Source organism: Silurus aristotelis (assembly GCF_946808225.1).
Source record: "Silurus aristotelis genome assembly, chromosome: 18".
NCBI classification, from domain to species: Eukaryota; Metazoa; Chordata; class Actinopteri; order Siluriformes; family Siluridae; genus Silurus; species Silurus aristotelis.
This window is the reverse complement of record NC_139591.1, coordinates 22,966,290-22,989,675: the sequence shown is the minus strand read 5'-3', so window position 1 is coordinate 22,989,675 and position 23,386 is coordinate 22,966,290. Positions and strand designations below refer to the sequence as shown.

General features: G+C 39.6%; 1 protein-coding gene across 2 annotated transcripts in view; it reads left to right on the top strand.

Moving 5' to 3' along the window:
* The window catches only part of arl15b (ADP-ribosylation factor-like 15b), a 50,791-nt gene that overhangs the window by 21,637 nt on the left and 5,768 nt on the right, over positions 1-23,386 (top strand). For both annotated transcript variants that reach the window (XR_014537881.1, XM_083568863.1), the window contains exon 4: positions 7,202-7,410. Coding sequence is in view for 1 of the 2 variants with exons in the window: in XM_083568863.1 (XP_083424989.1) it covers positions 7,202-7,410 (209 nt within the window). In the remaining variant the exon portion in view is untranslated. The remainder of the gene's footprint in view (positions 1-7,201; positions 7,411-23,386) is intronic.

The window sequence follows — 23,386 nt, the reverse complement described above, 5'->3', positions numbered from 1 at the left end:
TTTACCACATTTATACCCAAAAAAATAAACTGACATTATATTTTTGTACTTTCTGTTAAGAAAAAAATGATAAATGGATTTTATTTTCAAGTTTCAGTGCTACATCTGAAAACATCCAAACATCACGTGACCTTCTCTGGTGCTCAAAGAAACATTTTGTTCTGGATTTAACTTGACTTGCAAACTTTTAAAAGTCTTACCACAGATGACTTAAATTTTTTTTTTTTTTTAGGACTGTTACATTAAGATGATGATGATGGAAGAAAAACACAAGTTTTAATGTTCCTCAAGGGTTTAATTTGTATTTCAGCGTAAAAATCAACAGTAATCATTTGAACTCCCATGTTAGAGCTTCTAATGACGTCAACATCATCACCTTGATACACACATTTTATTACAATCATAAACTAAAACAAGATTTTTTTTAACAAAACATACAAACTATAACAGTAAGCTTTGAGAAAGAAATGAGACTGAGTCTGGAGTTGGAAGAGGAGTAGAGTGAAGGTGACGGGACCATGGCGCTGAAAGATCTGTTTGTATGGGGTTGATTTCAGTGGGCACAAATGGAGAAGAAAATGGATATACATAAACTATAACCACAGCCTCAGAATAAGTTGTGTTAGTTTCTGCCTTCAACATAAATACAGTCATGGCAAAAAATATCGGCACCCTTGCAATTCTGTCAGAAAATGCAACCCTTCTCTCAGAAAATTGTTGCAGTTGCAAATGTTTTGGTACTCAAGTTTATTATTATTATTTTGCAATGGTTCAACACAAAAAACAGAGAAGAAAAGTCAAATCTGATACAATTCCACACAGAACCCAAAAAATGCACTGGACAAAACTATTGGCACCCTTAATTTAATATTTGGTAGCAACCCCTTTGGAAAAAATTACTGAAATCAATCAATTGTTTCCGTAACCAACGAATGAGTTTCTTACACGTCTCTACTGGAATTTTGGACCACTCTTCTTTTGCAGACTGCTCCAAGTCATTCAGATTTGAAGGATGCCTTTTCCCAACTGTTGTTTTGAGAATCTCTCCAGAGGTGTTCTATGGGATTCAGATCTGGACTCATTGCTGGTCATTTCAGAACTTTCCAGTAACCATTTCTAAGTGCTTTTTGAAATATGGTTTGGTCATTTTCCTGCTGGAAGACCCAAGACCTCTGGTGGAGACTCTCTGACACTGGCCACTAGGTTGTGCCCCAAAATTCTTTGGTAATCAACAGATTTCATGATATCGTCAAGGCATCCAGTGCCAAAAGCAGCATCTTTGAACCTTCACCATGTTTGACTGTAGGGGCTGTGTTCTTTTCTTTGAAGGCCTCATTCCTTTTTCTGTAAACAGTGCCATGATCTCCTTTACCAAACAGCTCTACTTTTGTCTCATCAGTCCACAGTACGTTCTTCCAGAAGGATTGTGGTTTTGTCACACAAGTTTTTGCAAACTCCAGTCTTGTTTTTTTTTTTATGCCTTTGTGTCAGCAGTGGTGTCCTCCTGGGTCTCCTACCATAGCGTCTCTTTTTATTCAGATATTCAGATATCTTTATGATATTGTGCACAATGGACACAGGAACATTAAGATCTCTGGAGATGGGCTTGTAGCCTTAAGGTTGTTCATGTTTTGCACAATTTGTTCTCTCAAATCCACAAACAACTCTTTACACTTCTTTCTTTTCTCCATGCTCAGTGTGACACAACACAAAGGTTGAGTGAACTTTTCTCCATTTTAACTGGTTGCTGGTGTGATTACTAAATTGCCTACACCTGTTACATGCCACAGGTGTGTCTAAATACAAATTACAGGAGAATCACCTGTTTGAAAAGCAAGTATTGGCTACAATTTTGACACGGTGCCAATTATTTTGTCCAGTCCATTTTTGAGTTCTGTCAAATCTTGACATTTTCGGACAGAATTGCAATGGTGCCGATATTTTTGGCCATGACTGAATATGGTTTCCATCGTATTAATCAATCAGGGTATGTTTATTTATGTAAGTTTCATGTATTGCCCTAACATTAGGTATTTTATAGTGAACAGTCCATGTGTTTTTTTTTAGCTAATAAGTACTTATCGAGTTCTATAAGACGAATGACGCAGTGACTCGTTGTTCCTGTTTGATTATACGGCAGAATTCCTCTTAGTGTAGACCTGTGATTAAAGAACTTAATACACTTACTGAATGTCATTAATCTGCGTCAACTCAACGACAGCTTGTGCAAAACGCAGGCTCGCATAAAAAACGCAAAGCTAAAGAAAATTGCTGGTAAAAAAAAGCCTGATAACTTTATATTACTATATCAGTTTATTTTCGCTCTGTTTTAGACATTTCTGAGATCACTTTGTTGGCCAATCACGACCAATTAACTCTTTCATGATGTTATTGTACAGCGTAAATTCAGGAGAATATTTGTGGACAATTAAGAAGGTTAATGGGTCCATTTCAGTGCACTTCTGTGTAAGCAGATTAAAATTTCTGTGCTGTTGTGTAGAAACCAGACTGAAACAATTGTTATTGTAGTGGAGATTAGAATGGTATCGTTATAATTTAAGATTTTGGCCACACTGGAAAATGTGAGCTTGGAGCAGAGCTTGGAAGATCAGCAGAGGTTTGATGATGGTAGCATGAACAGGCTTGAGTCTCCTTGATAAACTATAGGGAACATTTCTCTCGCCAACATCCAGAAACATCCTATACAATTTTGTGCTTTTTGGCAACAGTTTGTGGAGGAAACGCATGGCTGAAAAACTCAAATACTTTTTCACACTGAATTTATTATTAAGACAAGCATTTTTTAGTATATTTGTTCTTCATTAAGGGTGCCAATAAATCTGGAGGATGATACATTTACTATAAACAATTTACTTTAATATGTTTGGATTAAACAATTATTACTGTAGGCTGTACGTGTGACGATATATCAGTCCTGATATCCCATTACTGAGATTATAAAATAGATTTTTTTTTTGTTAGTTGATTTTAATTTTATTTTTAATTTGGTTTTTCAAATAAAGAAGTAATATATTTATTTATTTTTAAATTAAAGATTCTTAGGAAACCTGCAAACTGTGACTCAGACTGGGTATCATTGTGAAGGTTTTTAGAATGATAGATGACAACAACTCTTCTTGTTGTATAAGCTGCTCCTCCTATTCCTCCCCTTGGGTACCAAATTTGTTTTCTCCAACAATGTTCTCTAGAATTTATGCAAGACACCGTTTGAGCTGAGATTCATTGTTTTGATAAAGACACCATGGGAGGAATACGCAACATCAGCTATGTGGTTGGTGAGAGCTTTTGCAAGCTTTACTCCAGATTATAAGCTCTGGCACATAGACTTCATAAAGTCAACAGTTACTTTTAAACAGAAAGTCTTAATTAGTAACAGAGCGATAAACAAGTTGTGGAAAAAAAAAAATTTGAGGTGGTGATTTTTCACCACTGTGAGTCAGAGCATGAAGGATGTTGAACGGAATTCCCCAGGCGTAGGGGAAAGTGGTGACTTTGAGCTTCAGCCAAAATCAGCAGACCTGAATATCTTGGAGATCTTCTGTTTAAGGATGTCATTGATTTATGGAGATACAAATGGAAAAAAAAAAAAGAAAAAGAAAATTACAGTCCAGATGTAACAGAGTGGCAGATGGACCAGTCATGATCACTGTAGTTGAGAAATTATTTTTGGGAAAGAATAGAGTTTCCCAAAGGATAAAAAAAAAAAAAAAATCCTTCTTTGATATGTTAAGCACCCTGTGTAGCCAATCTCCAACCAATAACCAACCAGTCAACAAATAACAAATCTAAAATCAGCCTTAAACCTGGAGAACCCTCGAGTGAGTTATTCAACTTCTTAAATGAGGGACAAATAACCAAAATGTGTTTTAAAACATCCAGTGAAATACAACAACGTGTATCCTTTCGCTTTGCATTTTCTTTTCTTTTATATCATATTTAACAAGCCATATTTCAACAACTCTAGTTTTCTAGTTTTATCTTCACCATCACAGCTTCTGTAACAGATTCTTTGTTGTGGCTAATCACATACATTTATATAAACGATTTTGTTGAAAGGCAGTTCTTAGTGAAAGTAATAAAAGGATGATTTTTTTTTTACAAGTCATTTACTCTCTCTGTTCTGATTAATGGAGTGAAGACACTGCAAAATCCTTCAATGATGAAAACAGGATGCTGACAGATGAATTGACGGCGAGGTATGCGTTTTCTCCTCTGCTTCAAATTCCAAACCAATGCCTCATCCGTTTTCGAGCCAGAAGTGGTAACACGAGAAACAAAAGCGCTTCAAATCGTCTTACAATTAAAACATAAACGCGGCCATTAACGGTTTAAGCGTTCGAGTGGAATCGTCACCGTTCAGTTGTGTTATTCGGTTTTTCCGCAGATAAAATCATTTTAAAGATTTTTTTTAATGATGGGTGTAAAATGAGTGTGCAGCAGTGGCAATATGTACAAGTTTCCTGATCCTTCTTTCAGCTAATTAACATTATACATCTGGGAGATTCATTCCGACATGTCAGCACCTGTGTGTCTCTGTTCATCAGGTTTTTAGGTAGAACATTGGGATTTTATGCACAGCAACCTTTGTAACTGCAGCACAAAATTTTTTCCCCCATCGTCTTGTCCTTAGCCGAATAGCAAATCAAACGCCCTGACCTTACGTTTTAAAGTGTTTCCCTACCTCAAAGATCCAGAAGAGTGGCCCTGAGAGAGTAAATGCAAGCACCAAGTGAAATATCAGTTTAAATAGTAAACTACCTGATGTTTTTTGAGGACACAGTGAAACATGGTGCTGTACTGTTTCCACTATTTAACTATTCAAGCTACTCACCAGACGGCCACAGGATACACATGGCAGCCATCTTGTGTAATCATACACTTAGCTAAAACCAAGTATAATTCTGCCTTTAATGTTGAACAAATGCATAAAACTGGGATAAGCAGATTTTGGGTAATTTGACAAGTTGGCAACCAGAGAGAGAAAACATGCCCTGTTTTTTTACTGAGTTTAGCAAAGCAGGTTTTTATTTGGTACATTGCTCTGGTTGGTTATCGAAACCCGTCGCACTACACACGCCGGCAGAAGTACGCTGTAGGATCATTTTAATTAGCTTGTTTGTATTAGTTGTGTGCACAGATAAAGGACCGCTTTCAGAATCATAAATGCACATGTGTGTAGAAGCTTTTACACAAAATTCCACAAAAATTCCAGCTGTCACTCAACTCCCCTTTCTCTTAGTAACGCTGACCTTGTGGTTAAAGGTTAAACATGTTGTGCGGAAATGAAAGCGCTCGCCAGTCTTTGATATATTTTATCTGTGGGGATGAAACTGCACAGCTCATAGCATGAAATGCTGGGTAGCACCTCGTTCTTTTTGGTGAGAAAAAATACGCTGATGCGTTAGAATGCTTATTTTCCTGGGGAAAATGAACCTGCAGCACCCTGGAGCTTGTACTTGCCCGGTGGCCTTGCCTATAAATTCATATTGTGTCCTCCCCTGCTTTCCTCACCGTAGTTCTTTAGTGCAGCGATACACCTAAGTTGAGTTCATCATTGTGTTATGTGCCTCCCGTGAGGTCCGGGGTCGAGGGGTGGGGGGTGGTGTTGTATATCAACACGGCTTTATAAAGTCCTGCAGATTTCCACCAACGGCCTGTAGCTGATTTAAATCACATCAGATCACTCTTAAGCGATCCCGTTCCTTCACTGTTCCTATCGCCACATTTACGAAGTTTGGGGAATAAAAAAAAAAAAAAAACATATAAATGAAGTAAAATCTGAGATAAATTTGTGGAGCGTGAGTATGACTAGTGCTGGTCTGGAGATATTTTGCAGAACCGTCACTCCACGTAAACGGAACGAGCTGGAGCAAGTTTGTGATTAATACAGTTCATTATGTTCAGAAAGACCGGAGAGGTCGGAGGCGCTTCGGGCTGAGTTTCTTCACAGTTTCAGACAAACACCCCCCCACTCCATAGCGACACCAGCATCAGCCTTTCCCCAATCACCCTCCTCACACACCCAAACCCCCCCCCCCTTTGGCGACTGCTTCTAACCAAAGCCATGCTGCGTCTGTGCGTCTTGGTGGCCGCATTTTTGTACCCCTGCGAAATTGCTCGGCGGAAGAGAAACCATATGTGAACTGTAAAAGCGGGCGCATTTGAACTGTGCTGTAGACTGGCCATCAGAAGAAATCGTTTTAATACTCTCTCAGGGTCGGCTTTAAAGAAAACACACTGCAGCAGCAAGAGCCTCTTCCTCTGGACCCAGCACCCCCTCACACGCAGGCCCCCCGAGCCAAAACCGGAGCCGGAGCTGGCACGCTGACTCGGAGTCATAAAAATACATAACGCAAGAGCCGGAGTGAATATTGGGAAACAGACACGCAGTCGATTTATTTATTTATTTTCCTCCCTCCTCCTCGATACGTTCCAGCCACGATAATGCCGGATTTATGTCGAAATTCTTACTCTGCGCTTTCCACCAAGATGTTCTGTGTAACTTGTTAGTGTTACAAATGTTTTCAGGCTTTATTTCTTTTCATAAATAGGGATCAGATACAATAAAGTTTTGGGTTAATTTAAGGGGAAAAGTGCAGTTTAGGTTTCTCAAACTTTGGGCTCTTCAAGAAGAATTAACCTACGCTACTGAATGTTGACTTTCTTTTTTTATGTATTTATTTTATTTATTTTATTTTTTTACCAGGACAGTCACAGCATAAAATATAGAGAAGTAAATACATAATTCTATATTTTTATTAAACAATTTAGTGAAAATTAAAAGTGAGAATAAAGCAGTAAAAATGGATGAATAATAAATAAACAAGAAAAAAGTATAAAAAATTAGTTATATACTATAGTTAAAATGAATCATGAAATGAAAGGCATATCATGAAATCAATATTAAAAAGTCATTTTTATATGCATATTTTTCCTCTGCTTCTTCGTAAACCAATCTTTATACCCATTTAATTAGAGCGTATATATAACAGGATAAGATTAAACCTCCATGTTTGCATCAGTCAGAATAAACGTCACCCTGTGCACATTAGATTGGATTAAACTGGTACAAGAATCATTCAAGGTAGTCATTATCATTTGAGGATATACTGCGTCGTATTTATTTATTATAAAAGTGACAAAGATTTCATGTATAGGTGTCTGTGTGTGTGTTCCTTAGGTGCTGACTCCATTAAGAAGTACTGGAGTCGTTACTATCAGGGCTCTCAGGGCGTTGTGTTCGTGTTAGACAGCGCCTCATCTGATGAGGATCTGGAGATGGCGCGAACGGAGCTGCATTCGGCCCTGCAGCACCCACAACTCTGCACCCTGCCCTTCCTCATCCTCGCCAACCAGCAGGACAAACCGGCTGCACGTACCGTCCACGAGGTACACACACACACACACACACACACACACACACACACACACACACACACACACACACACACACACACACACACACACACAGGGTTTCAGGAAGTATACATGATAAACAGGAGGTGACTGACACTATGTGGGGTGTTACATCACACACACACTGCTTAGACCAAACACAGATACATACATCGACTAAAACTAGATACAGAACATGGCATCTTTGTCTCACACACACACAGAGCTTTCAAATGATTAGCATGGTAAGGATTTACAGATGATGAACACTGGCTGTTGTACACACACACAGGTTTTGTGTATATATATATATATATATATATTTGAGGCCATTTAGTGTGACTGACATCACACTCAATGCATACACAGATACATGGACACAGAGAGAGAGAGAGAGAACACTTACACACATTATCATACCATCTCCAGCCTGAGGTGCTGCATGACTTGACCCTGTGCTCTGATAAAAAATGTTCAGAAGCCTTTATCCACAGCGAATGAACAATTATCTAATTTATACACCTGAGCAGTTGATGGTTTAGGCACCTTGCTGAAGGGTCCAGCAGCAGCAGCATGGTGGAGCTGAGATTTGAGCTCATGACTTTCGAACATTTTAACCACCGATCTACCACTCCCAACGATCCAGCGCTCTGATCCCTCTAGGAAAAGAACTTTACGTTTGAGTGTGTGATCATGACATTCTTAAGCTCCATATGTTCTCTGGAATGCACCTTTAACAGGCTCTAAAATGGTAACATCAGCCAACACTTCGGTTACCCACCCTGTGCCTCTGTCTTTAAGGAATTAACTTGTTTGCAAACACTGACAGGTCTCACAGGGCTGGGGGATTCCCCTCCATCACTCCCCTACTCCATCTATGAGTCCCTCTTTGTTTTTTTGCTGTTTAACATTATGATGAAAAACAAAGAGGCGTTGTCCTAGAGAAATTACGGCTTGAGCATGATTAACACATATTTTCATTCTTTACTGTAAGAGTTTATTTATGTCTTCGTATCGCTACGTTCAAGCCGCAGCAGTCCTAATACATTTCAGGTTCAATTGCGGATCCGAACGCATGCGATGACACTCGAAACTTGTGTCTCATACAAATGAGCAGTTGGAATGTGCGGTATTTTTCTCCTGTTGCACATTTTAGCTCCCTTTTTGGGATTATTCAGGCCTTGTGTGTTTATTTCTGCATGTGTGTGTAGTTTGAATCATAGCTGAGTCGAGGAGCAGAAAGTTGGAGTGTTGAAGTGTAAGTATGTACACATACTTGCTCTCTTTCTTTCTTTCCCTCATACACACACATACACAGAAAACACACTTACACACATCTGCACATCTGTTTTCTGTGGTGGTGGTAAAATTGGCCTGCGGGCTGCAGGATACAAGCCAATACACCAAGCGCTAATTAACTAGCAATGAAGTGATCCTGAGTGAGCAGTAAATATCAGGCTTTGGAGAATAACACATCCCAGTTCACTCATGGATGTCAGAGTGAGGCCCTCGCAGTTGGCTGCCTCTTTACTTGCTCCCTACTGTAGATACGGATGCCCCGTTTTTCTGTTCAAATCTAAGCACAGGGTTGAACTAAACGGCACGATTTTCTGATTTACAACAGGCCACAGTGTAGCCTTCAGAATTACACAATGCTTGTGTAATAAACCAAAAAAAAGTCACTGGAACTGAATGATGCCCCCTTAATTGTGACTGATGAACAGACCATACCTTTTTTAAATGGACTGACAGGTGCAGAGGTCAAATCACCTTCTCTCGAGGCTCTGAAGCCATGCGTCCTTAACTTGGAGTTGTAAGGCCTCTCCTCTTTTCTTTGCACTTCAGTACACAGATGCCACACCTGCTTTATAGCAAATTTACAGATACTTAGCTTGAAAAAAAAAAAAAAAATGTAGGGCTCGGTTAAGGCCAGTTGCTAACAACGTATTTTTGTGTGTTTTTGATGTCGCGATACAGGTCTTACATTTCATTTATGGTCTTATAAAGGTCTTAACAAATCTTAGATTTGACTTGAAACCTGCAGAAACCCTGGACTGCACCGACACTATGCTTTTGTAATATATGAGGCCACTTTTTATTTTTTTGTTGTTGTTGACAAGGATACGGAGGTCCTACTTCCTTCCCTGTATCACTGTAACCAATATTCATACCACACTTGCTTTACTTTAACGAATGAGTGCAGAGGTCACATCTGATAATCCCTCCTTTATTTGAATTCCTGGAACTGAGGAAGTACCTCTTAACTGTGGCACTTTGTCACAAACACGATCTTCCCTTTAGACTCGAGGGCACACAGATTCTTCCTCCATCACTGAGGCCACACCACTTTTACCTTTTTGCACAGTGGACACTACCTCTTCATAAGTTGTGGTTCATTTGATACTGATTTTAAATTAGTCTTATCGTATTCTGAATTTGAAATATACATAACCTTGTTTTATACTTTCCTAATCAACACACCATAAGTGTTATCATGTTCAGTTGACAACCTTGAGGTCACAGTTTGATTGACAGGTCTCAGTGGCATTGGTTCGAATTTATTATGGCTGGGTGTTGCTTCCTTAAAACAGGCATCAGGGAAACGAATCCAACTTGCTGTTTTAGCAGATTTGTGCAACATATTCCTGAAACACTATCCTCCCTCAGTTTTTTTTTCTCTCACCGGAGACCCCTCCAACCCCAACTCACACAAATATTTCATGTTTGCGATTCTCTCTCAGCAGGGAGTAGTGTGGTATCAGATAAAGAGATCTCACACATTGCATGGCCACATTAGAAATGGCTCGGGGTTGTGGTCAGCGAGCCAGCACTACTCGATACTTAGAGATGGTAGATAGTGATGGATCGTGTGTCTGGCCCTGGGGACCATCTGATACTGGTTGATTCCGCCGTGCAATTTTAGCACGAGTTTGGCCCGAGTCGGACCCGCAGGACCACAGTTTCTGGACTGGACGTCTTTTTTTGTTTGCCATTATTTTGACGAGTTAACCTAAAGTTAGGACTTGCAAGGCACGTAAGGTCAGGAACGGGAGAGATGTCAGTGGACTTCTCCATATTTCCCAATGCATGTGGAAATGAAAACACATTGTTTTTAATTTTTAATTTTATATTACATTAGTTTCATGAGGACTTGGAAGCACATGTATATGAGGAAATATGTGTAAAAGATTGTGTACTAATAATCTACAAAGTCACAGGCGAGTTATTTCCCAGATTTCATGACTGTATTGGACTCATGTGTTCATGTACAAGGTATGAGAGGGTTCTGGTAGGCATTTTGGTAATATGCCTTATTAAAAATAATATTTGTGTACCCTGCAGATTTAAGAAATAAATGTAGCTGATTAGCAGACCTGGGCACACTTTATACATTAAAATGTAAATTAACCACATGTATGGGATTCATGGCTTTCTTTCAGAAAAGCTTGGGGATACTTTCTCCATGTGAGGGGGTGCACCTTGAGTTAAAGTATTTTAGGATCAGATGGAAAAGTTGAACTTTAAATTGATAAACGAATCGGGTCAGTGACGATGGTGTTACAGTCAGTACCGATCTGTGGTGGTGAAACAGGAGCTCAGTTTGTAGACAAAGCTCTGTTTACTGGTCAGTCTACATCCCTATCCTCAGATATGGCCACAATCTGTGGGTAGTGGCTGAAAGAATTAAGGCAAGTACAGCCATCAGAAATAAGATTCTCCCTCAGGATTACTCGACAGTGTGGGAGAACATTTAGAAAAGCCGCATGAGGTGGTTAAGGCGCTTTACAAGGATGTCCCCTGACTAAATTCAAATATATCTCGCTGTTGGCTCAGGAATGTCTAGGGATCACAAATTGATTGAATCTGTGGTTGGGGATAGAGAAGTGTGATGGAAAGTCTGGAAGTGGAATGACCAATGCATCGCAGTTACTTCGATGCTTCAGCTGCCAAGTCCCTCTTCGTAAAAAACATGTATCTAAAACCGAAAGGTTTTTTAAACATTTATGTAAAGTTAACCTTGTTTTATAAATCCTGCTACCCTCACACCTCTTGTACTTGAGATTGTTCTTGACTATCGCAAATCTCAGAAGAATCAACACCGAACCGTACTGACCTTAAAAACTGGCATAAACATGCATTTAGTATTTTAATGTCAGTAAATAATAAGTATAGTGTAGATTTGGTAATCGTGGTGTCAGTGAGACAAAATGTGTTATCTTTTTGTGTAGCAGTCTTCAGTCTTGAGACTCTGATTTCTTCAAAAGGAAAGGGGTTTTTAGGAAATGTAAGGAAATGTCACTAGGAAATGAGTGGGGCCCTTTGTTTTGAAATGTTGTCCTGGACTTGTATTTTGCATATAGTTATCTAAATTGCTAGTCGGCATAGGCAGTCTGGATCCTGTGTGTGTGTGTGTGTGTGTGTGTGTGTGTGTGTGTGTGTGTGTGTGTGCGCGTGCGTGCGTGCGTGCGGTCATTTGACTGCGAGCCTGGCTGGCTGCTGAAGCTCACTATGGACAGGCTGAATTTACATGATCATCTTTTATTGCTGTCTGGAGGTCAGGAGAGGACGAGAGAATAGAAAAAGTCCAGAGACAGCAACTCTTGTATCCAGAAAGGTCCTGGCCCCGGACCAAACTTTGTAGCTGAAAGTACAAAGATAGAAATGTCACATTTATTTGAATTCTTAAATCCGATTGCTCAAAAGGTGTGGATTAATTTGCTCATTCTAACGCAGTTTAAAAGGGACACGTACGGCGTTACGTAAACAAATACAAAAAACATAATTCATCTGGCATTCAAGATTTATTCATCTAGTAAAAGGATTTTTTTTTTCTTTGTAGTTTCTTGGTAACATGAAAATTTCTTTATTAACTTAAAGAAAGGGAGGGAAAAGAGGCTGATAAGGGAATGACTGACTGAACTTCATTCACACACAGTCCTCCTTTACATGAAGCTCTAAATGGATCAAAATGTGTCATTGGAACATGTCACGCAACACAAGTTTTATATTCCTTACGTTTGTCCTGTAAATGGTTTAAATACGAGCATTGTTTATTTTCCAGCTGGAAGAGAGGAACCTGCTGAGCACAGGAAGACCTTATCTTGAAGTGGCCTTATTGTTGAAATTTGGTTTATCCAAAGCATTGTGATGGATTGGAACTGGATTTATTTTCTGCTTTATGCTTTTTATTTCCTGCTGCGGTGTTTTTTTTTGTTTTTTTTTTTACGAGAATAACGATATTACGATGCTAGAACATTGGCAGGACAGAAAGTTTTAAAGCAGAGCTTCAGTGATGCCATCATCTTGCTGTAATGCATGCTGTAACGTGCAGTCTTGCAAATGATTTTGACTCTGATTAAATGCCATAGATAGCTGAGCAAAACAAAATGTCTCTTGTTTGCTGTTTCTGAAAATGACTACTGACATATACCTTAATATTAGTATTATTTAAATTACATGTAACCCATTGTATACCACAGCACTGTTCAATTTTGGATTATGATTGGTCAGAAATTTGTTTGAGTTTGAGTTTGAGGTCGTTTTTACTCAAATATTCCATCAATCCATCCAGCTGTCTATATGTTCTGTCGGTATGCATAATACATACCTATTTATACAATTGATCTATCCAGCCATGACCACTCTACCACACAATGGTTTATGGTTTATTTCACTCAGTGATTTCGAGATCATTCCCAAGGTTTGTTGTTGTGCTTCTTCACAGACGATTATTGTCTTCAGAGATAGTGTGAAGATATGAGCATGTGCGAACAATGTGGGATTTCAGGGATTCCTCATGAGGGAATGATTGCATTAAAAGTGAATAAACCGACGCATTCTGGGCCTCAACTACCACATGAAAAATAACTTCTAATGGCTTCTCTTTGAGAAAAGATCACCCACGGCCCAGCTTGAGCGTGCTCCAAGGGACGGCTTTAATTTCCAAAAGGCCCGCTGAGGGTTGTGGTTAGTCTATTAATATTCATGGTGGAACTGCAAATGTGTTTTTGTATTGTTTCAACATTGAAGAGAATTACTGTCTACATAATTGGGTATATAGTTGGAGGGATGGTTTTGATAGTTTGATGGTGGATGGATATGTGAATGGATTGACTGGTGTGTGTGTGTGTGTGTGTGTGTGTGTGTGTGTGTGTGTGTGTGTGTATGATTATGGGCAAGATATTGGATGATAAATTGATCGATATTTGCAGATATTTGAATAGATAAAGGGTATTGTGGATTGATGGGTAGATAAACGGATGAATAGAAGATAGATAGCTGTCTGGACATGTAGAAATGTGAATGGATTGAGGGATGGAAAGGTGAAAACTGTTTTGAATTTTTATTTTAGAAATCAAATCCTGGATTGATGCATTTTTCTAAATGAGTTTGGATGCAAAGCTTTATTAGTACAGGAGTGTGTGTGTGTGTGTGTGTGTGTGTGTGTGTGTGTGTGTGTGTGTGTGTGTGTGTGTGTGTGTGTGTGTGTGAGAGGGAAAGGGAGAGGGAGAGGGAGAGGGAGATGGAGCAGACAGAGTTGCTGATAGCCGCCGTGTGAATTCAGTCCGAGTCTCCTCCTTCGTCTTCATTGCTGGTGGTCAGACTGCACTCTGACGACCCAAACAACAGACTCGTTTGTTTTTTTCCCCTGGGGGCTCGGAATCCGCTCAGCCGACATTGGCATTGGTTTCCTGCTCTGGGTGCCAGGGCCAGTGACTGATCAGCAGGATACACACACACACACACACACACACACACACACACACACACACACACACACACACACACACACACATTCACTCTGCACTGTCTGAGTGTCTGTCTGGCTCTGCAGCCTTACTTCCATCTCTCATGACATTTGCTATGGAGGGGGAAAAAGATCAATGCCGTCTCTTTTCTTTTCACGCTCACTCTCTCAGGTTTCTTTAAGTGTACAAAATAACCGCTCTGGGTTATTTCCTGTTTCATTTGGAAACTTCAAAGCGGAGGTTGCTGAGCTGCTGTGTTGTTTCAACCACATGTTCATATGCCACACCAGCAGCAATATCATTTACACTGTCGTGTAAACCTTCACGCATAGCAGTTCCACATTTTAAACATCAGAGAACTTCCAGTTTGTCACTCAACAGTGCATAGATATAAAAAAATTAAAATGGCAGAAGAGCTACGCAGTGTCTGGAAAGATTGACAGCTGCAAAATGATGCATATTGCTTGATTTTAATTGAAGCCTCGAAGAAAACCAGATTAATTGTCCCACTTTGGGCAGGTTCTAATGTTTGTTTACATTGTCTCACTTAAATGATTAATGCTAAAGCAATCATCTGCATTAAATAAAGAATGTTGGAGTTTATCAATAATAAATTCTGTAAGATAAAATCCAAAGTAATTTGGACTTTAGGTAGCTTAAGTTAGCTTAAAGGGGCGGAGCTCTTCTGAGTTTGCATGTATTTAAATGCCATTTTCATACTAACGGAAAGACTCTATTAATGGATCTTTGATGTTTAGGTTGTCGAAATGCTTAAGGCGTCTTTAACTAAGGACCCAGCAGCTGAAACTCTACACTGTGGACTCTCAGTCTCTGGGGTAATTTATCGTCACCGCCTGCACCTTCTTTTCCTGGTGGAAGTTGGTGCTGCTGCTTCTGCTCATGGTGTGCACCATGATATCTTTTAAAAGGATTCTGATCCCCACTTCACTCTTTCTAACACACACACACACACACACACACACACACACACACACACAACCCTGTGACCTTGTTCTTCCGTGACCGATAGCACTGGGCTGTGATTTAGAGCAATAATAAAATTACCATGTCTCTGGAAGTAGACAGGGCACCCACAACATCTGGCTTTAATAGAGTTATGAGTGATCGAGATAGATGCTCAACACGCACCCATGAAGCCGCAGAGCAGGAGGCTCCGTCGAGCACGGACTGACCTGTGTTCCTCTGTGTCTCTGTCTTTACTGAGCCTGTAGATTGTTGTTTTACAACTTTTGACAGTTTTCATGTTTGTATTCTGTTCATGGGCGTAGCTGTCAGCAGTGAACTAATCCCTTGGATTCATCTTGAAGTGGTGTATCATTGATTAGGTTTTAGGCTGTTGATTGTGAGGTTGCAGTTCAAATCGCAGCAGCATCAAGCAAACCAGCAATGCAAAGTAACAGTGTGAAATGATCACAGCCACACCACGGTCATTATTTATGACTGAATCTACATTTTCAGTTACGTTTTCTTCTCCTTCTCCAGGTCAGAGAAACAGCAACAGATGTTCTTTCTCGAATATCCGAAAAAAAATTCATTACTCCACACAATGCAACACAATCTCTTGTACATTTTTTATTTTTATTTTTTTACAAACACTACACTATGTAACGACCTTTATGTAACTTTATATAACTTGTTGACCACATTGCATTTCACATTGCGCAAGCATTCTGAGAAAAACCTGGAAAACTGCTCATTGCCATCAGGCGCCATCTATTGAAGAATGTTTCTCAGGAAGTTGGAATTCTTCTCTCTTGCCTGTCGTGAAAGCTGCGTTTGAGACATGCAGACAAAGGCCATGTTGTGTTGTGAAGGAGGGTGAACTGTGACAGGACTGTCTGTCTGGCCCAGAGAGAAAGCGAGCCGACCCAGACGCTATTGTGCGCCCGTGGCGGGCAGCCTGACTCGGCCATTCTGCACAGAGTGAGAGAGGTCACCCCTCGAACCATGTGGATCGGTTCTGTGTGTGCTGTGGCTGTGGTGCCCAGAACCACCCGCATAGATACCGTACTCACAGCACACCTAATTACAATTATAGAAAAAGTTTAAGGTGAAGGCAAAAATTTTCAGGAAACTTTTTATGAATTCAGAACATTGGATTTTCTCTGAAGTATCTAATGTCCACCTTATCCAGCCAAATGTTTGAGGTGTGAACAATCGATCAGGATGTGAGCACTTGTTTGGCTTTTGTGTGAATAAAACAGTTTTGAGTAGCTTTCAAATATGCAGCTCTATAATCTCCAGCACGTTGATTCGCTATGTTGAATTGTTCTTGTGTATGAATGAATGTGCTCTGGATTGAGCACAAAAAAAGAACAGTTTGGTAAAAATCCTGTACAAAATGCCTTAATCTTCCAGCAAAAGGTTCTCTTGAGTTACGAGATTTTAACACGTTAACTTCCGAAACTACTTGGGTAATTTAAAATTATAACGTTTCTTCTTTCATTATTTTGAAATGGACTTGCACTAGTCTTGACCAGTGCATCTCTATACATTATTACACTGCCACAATGACTAGTGATGTTTACTCAGAATATATCACATTACTAGAGGTATCAAACTTTGTGCATTTTGCACATGAGCTGCGCAGTTAAACGTCAGAGTCTGCTGTTAATAAATGTCAATTAATGAAATATGCCCCTAATAAAACAGCACATGAGGCAATCAAATGTTTCGAATCCAGAGCAATTTGCGGAGTTGTTTTGATCTCCAATATTAACCAACACATATTGGAAATCCCGCCCACTTTCTCTCTATCTTGCATACTTTTATTGTCCTGTAGAAAACGGCATCATAGAAACCGTTATCTTCTGAATTAAAAACATCTCTAATGATTATTGTAAACATGACTCTAACAACCTGCAACCAAAGATACTCCCAATAATATACACTGTATGACTTAATGTATCACTATATGACGTAAAGTATGGTTTTGTATGCTGTAAGACTTCAAACACTGTTCCAGCAAGACAAACATGTGAGCAAGGCTCCATGAAGACATAGTTGTTGGTGTGAAAGTAGGAGTATGAACTTGAATTTGAACATCGTGCACAAATCCCTGACCTTCTCAATCCCACTGAAGAACTTTGGGATGAACTGGAGCCACTCGACATCCTGATCCCCCCCCCCACCACCACCACCACCACCACCACCACGTGCCCAAATCCAGTGCTCTGTCTCGTTCCTGGTCACTTTTCAGACCATGAACAGCTCTACATGCTGTCTGTCTATAAGCAGTTACCTTCAGGAAGAAGTTAAAACTAGAGGTTGGACAAAGAAATCTACGCTGTTACCTGTCATTTTCATTAACGTCTTAAAGTCAGGTGTTTTCCAGATGAATGCATGTAACCGTTTTCTCCAGACACCATCTGAACAACTGGATTGCATTTCCCATCTGAGACTTTGCAGTGTCTTTAAATGCGTCACTGCCTTTGTGGGCAACTATTACTCTGCTCAATTAGACTCATTTAATTTGCAAGTCTAGGGAGCACGTCTGAGCAGCAGGAGTTTGGACGCGTCTGTCTACGTGGCTGAAAAGGTTGAGAAATGGATGGAAACCTGGGTCAGAGTTTCAAGAATTATCTACAAAAAAAAGCCAAACATGTAGGAGCCAACTGGAGTCCTGAACCAGATCATGCTAACAAATGCCACCAGCTTCCGGTCGTGTATATCGAGATTAACAGTTAAACGTTTTTGAGCCCACGGCTGTAGCTCGTAGGAGTGTTATGTGAAGCACGTGTTTCAAGGATCTGTTAAGTATATGAAATGGTATGTGAAAATCCAGCCGACGTTCCCCATAATGTGTTTTTAATGTTCTGGGACGAGGGCTTCGAATAACTGTCTGAATGAGTTATGAAGGCTCCAGACATAACTGTAAGTCAAACACTTTGTTATGTAACAGCACACGATCACGCATCATGCTGGTATTACTTATCGCTGCCTGGTGAACGCTTCAGGTTTTTTCTCCGTCATCAAAGAGCTAGAAAGTTGCAGGTAATCTTGATGATGACCCTTGATAAGTCAGATAAGCCTGATCATCCTAAAGATGTTTATTTCTTTCCTGTAGTGATTTATGTGATTCATATTTATAACTGAATCCCCCTCTTTTCCACATGTTCTTAAACATTACCTCCGGCTAGCATCGTTCTCGCCGTTTTCATGTCGTCTTTTACAGAACGTACAACAGGAAAGCGTTTTTATGTTGTTTTGCAACATGACTGTTTTTATTAATTGAAAGCCAGTCCACATGTAAATCCGATACTCTGCCGGCCGAACGAGCCAAGCTATATTGCACAGAAAGCAGGAAATCAAGCTGACTTGAATAAAAGTCTTTCTGGATCTGGTTTTCGTTATCTCTGACCTTTCGTTCGCCTGGATTCTATCCTAACTGTGTTTTTCAAAACTGTTAACAATTTCTTGGCTACGAAAAATCTCACATTATTTTCTTGTTGACTGCACTGGTAAGTCATACAGGATGTTGAAGCATTTGGAAGGATTGATGTTTAGGTGTTTATATTTTTTTAATTTTTTTAAACACTACACTGATTGATGACTTTTAGGTGTGAAATCTGACTTCTTACAGGTTTATATTAATGCACTCATTTATAATATCTTAGCATTTCTATGGTGACAGAGAATGGGATTTGTAGTCTATAAATAAAAAAAAATCATTTACCAGAGAAACAACTTTTTTTTTTTCCTATGAGTTTTTAGTTTGGAGATATTTAGGATTTCTGGAAGGAGTCTCCGATGTCAGAACTTTGCATTGAACCGTGTTGTGGGTTCTCGGTACCATAACAAGATTGTTTTCTCTTTTAAATTCAAGAGAGAAAAATATTATTCTGGCATGTGATCAACTGTTTATAAGAAGTAATAAGAGGAAGTAACTGGTTTAATAGATGTTCTTATGACATCCTTTATAAATAAATGTCATTGCAGTAGCGGATAAATTGCTAGGGTATCATCCATCTTTCGGCTGCTCCCGTTAGGGGTCACCACAGATGATCATCCGTCTCCATGATAAATTGCTTGGGTATAAAAGAAATAAAACACTTCAGAAAAGGAAAATAATTTATTTCTGCTGTATTTAAACAGTAGATACACTTGATGTTGGATTTATCACACCACTCATCATGGATTGTTTTCCCGTATAACAGCACACCCAAAAGTGCTAAATTCTACAGCTTTAATTGCCTGAATTAAAGACAGGTGATGATACTTTGCTTACAATCCTATTGATTTTGTATTTTGATTATATTCCTGGTCATATTCCAGGTCATTGATTGCACTAAAGAAACCAACAGGGAAATGTAACGCTCCATTTTCACATCTTATTTTTGCTTTTGCAAAATTGAATACGCATTTCTCCATGATTTCCATGTGGTTAGATTCTAAATGGGTTTAGCCGCAGGAAGTATTGTCTTAAAAAACACGATTGAGCCTTTAGAACTAGAGTTCTAACTGTTACGTCCTGCAGGGAGCTTAAAAAAATGTAGAGCATAAGTTCTCCGACTTCTCGACAGTCTTAGATCTCGACAGTCTTAGTGTCTTAAATGTCCCAATGCAGATCGAGATGCTCTTATGCCAGTGGTTAAGCAACAGTTCCATGAACGGGACATGTATGAGAAAGCATATAGTCACTCTGCTTGGCTAGCACATTTTCATTTTGAAACATGAACATGGTTTTGGCCAAAACTCCAGCTCATGAGTTACTTCATCAGGAATGTTGCTCTTCTGAGAATTTCCCAGCAGTGGACCTTTTTGCAGCTTTTCATGAAATATTGTTCCGTGTATGTAAATGAAGAACTCTAGGATTTGAGCGGCTGTGGACAGATCTGTGGTTTTCTTTAAAACGAGTCTTAACACGCACTAAAACCGCAGGAATACAACTAGCCTAACCACAAACTACTTAGTGGCTCTTGATTGCCAGCATTGTGGTTTTGTTTAGGCATAAAGTATGTTTTTATCGTGGCAAAATCCCTAGAAATTGAACATTTTCCCCAGCTTCGCCGATGTTTGCTGCCGTGTTTATTGCTGCTAGTGAAGAACGCTCCGTGCTGAGGATTATGTTTATGACGTTTTATCCGGTTAATTGCGTTGTGGGAAAATTGGGGTAGTTCGCAGTCTGTTTGCTTTGATTTCAATTATTAATCATGAACTACATCCAAGTCACGGTCATTTCCTGAATATCATGATAGTGTATGTTAGCATTACCTCACATAGTACCAGCTGCTCATTATGCTCAGAGATCTTAGCATTATCGATGCCTCCCTAGACTTGTTCAGCTATAAGACTCGATCTGTCTTTAAACTATTCATGTGGTTTTGTGGTAGTGGTTCAGAACAGAACAGTACCGATAACGTAGAGCAGAACTCGTGGAGGACTTGACCGTTAGCTCATGATTAGCTGATGAGCGGATCTAGCTCGGCAAATTTCCCGGCCCAGTCCTTAGGGCTCTTCGGCCAGTCCAAATGTTTGATCCAGTCTAGTTCCCAAATCAGCTGTGCCAAAATATTCAGCACTTAATTACCTGATTCAGGTGTGGAGAGCAAACAAATGTAACGGCACAAATATGTGGAAAGTCCTCTGGGTGTTTCTGTTTAGGAAACCATTGGTTTAGCGAAAGGTAATTGACTGGAATGTCAAGGCTGTCCAAATTGCAGTTCCTGACATTAATTATCCTTTAAAACAAAACCCAGGAATACACCGTACACATGGCTTGGAGAAATGGAGAAATTGAATATTTCGGCTGTTGCTCAGTGTGTGTGTGCTGTGAGATAACGAGCCAAATCAGTCATGAGCTATAATTTCATTACATTTTGCAGGAGCAGGAATATGAAAGGCAGAATACTCATCGTGTGGGTGGGATGTCTGTGTTTGCGACACTTGCCAGGTGGATTTTAGATTAATCTTTTGATCGTATCGAGAGTATTGCATGTATGTGTGAGCTTGGCAGGGGATCACCTGTCAGCACTCAGGGACACATTTGTTTGGCATTTTTTGTTTTTTTGCATATGGAGTAGGTTACCTGTTCCTTAAGTATAATAAAATGGATCTTCTAAAAGTATTTGGCATTATGATTAAGCATGACCCAAATTCTTGAGTTTTTACTCAAGTGACTTGATGAGTTCCAGGTACTGGGGAAAGCTCTCAAATCAGAACCCGACACTGGTCATAGAAATAATGGTTGATTTGCTCAAAGCTAACAAGAGGACATTTTGTATATTCTGTGAGATTTCTTTACTCAGTATTGTAACCTTGAGGCATTGGTGGGCAATTCACTATCCACCGCTAGTACCAATAGGAAATAAAGATGCTAGCACAACTGGAATAATACCTTGTACCTGTGATGTAAGGACAGTAGGTTATTCTGTTGAGTATGTTGAAGTGTAATACTGCAGCGCACTTGACTAACTAACTAACTAACTAAAACATTGGCAGCCTTTTGGGTCTTTTGCTTGTCTGGTGGGTGACAAGTAAGTCAGATTTTTCTCATTCATAAGAATTTTACATTAAAAGTAGCCTAGGTTGCACACGTGCCTATCTTGGTAGGAAGTTGAAGCCAGAGTGCAGGCTCAGCAAAAACACGGTGCTTCTGCAGAGTTAAGGACCTTGTTTAATGGCCCACACAGTAGCTGCTTGGCAGTGGTGAGGCTTGAACCCCTGGTAACCCAGAGCTGTAACCGTCAAACTTATATCGTCCTGGTACACTGATAATACAAACATCGTAGGTCTGATTTTCCAAATTTTGATTTGCCCAAACTCCTCTGCTTTTCATCCTCAATGACCAGAAAGGAGAACTTTTTTTTTTTTACCAACTTTATATCCACAACAATCTTCAAATTTATTATCATATTTATGTCTATAATTCCAAATAATGCATCTCTAAAACACCAGTTTTCCTGCTCACTTACTCTTCATTTCATTATTTATTTAAGATGTAATTTGTAAATTGGGTTATTGTTCTACCAAGAGCACATTTAAAATTGAACAACATGACACTTGAAATATTAAACACCACAGTGTCTCCTTAATGCCACAATTACAAAAAACTCTGGTGATCGTCAGGTTGCTACCCGAGCATTTGTTTTGCATGTAACACAGCCAGTGATTATTCCAACGTTTACCAGAGAGCTAGATGTTCCAGTTGAAATGTTCATTTCAGCAATATGAAATTCACTTGAATTTTGCTGCAGACATTTTTTTAGCCAGGTTAGCATTATTCGTAAGTAGTATTGATGCGTCCTGGCTGTCTTAAGTTCCACTGTGTTGTCTGAATTTGATACTGTTTCGCTGTGGAATTGAGCAGAGTGAAATACCAATTGGTTACATGCCATTCTTGAAGGACAAAAGTAGAAAATGCTGCTTCATCACATTTTGCAATAGACTCCACTTATTTAACTTGCTGGAAACAAAATGGCTGGCTTGAACTTGTAACATCCTTTCTCTTGGGTAAGTAGAAAATCCATGCTTTAAAAATTAATCACTGTCTAAAGCATTTAAGTAACAAATAAATAAATAAATCGTACTGATTTTTAGTTCTCCTAAGTCTTATTAACATTGACCTGGACTAACTCTAAAGCTGCGATTTCTCTGACAGTTTGATCCACGCTCATGTAAAATGCAATGCAATTTTTGGCTCGTGCACCAGTTTGCGTCAAAGCCTATTTCTGCAAGACCTTGAGTCCATTCCTGAGACATTAAGCTGCACGTATTAGGCCTTATTTTTGATACGTGATGAGAATCGTTGCCAGCCTCCATGCCCTCTTTTACCCTGGCTGTCTCCGGACGGTTTATTATCAAGGTGGTGACGACAAGCTGACGTTTCACTGCTTCATCGTTGGACAGGCTCGACATTCCGACATCCCATCAGCTTCTTTTCCTCTTGTTTCTTTGTTGCAATTCAGTTTTTCAAGACTTAAATGTGTAGCACTTAGACAATAGACAAAACCGCTTGTCCTTTCCAAGTCTTTTCAGGGTTGTGTCCATTTGTAGCAATGAAATCTCTCACAGGGAAATCTTAATCAACATTCTTGGCATGATAGGGGCACTTTTCCTCAAAGGATGTTTTGTTTGATAATTTTTTTTTTCCTCCCCTAAAGGGCTGTCTCTCTCTTTCGCTTTCTCTGTCTCTCCCTTTTGGACCTTGTTTGTCCATTGCCTGTCAGCGAAGATGGGGTGTTTATGAGAAAGCAACGCTG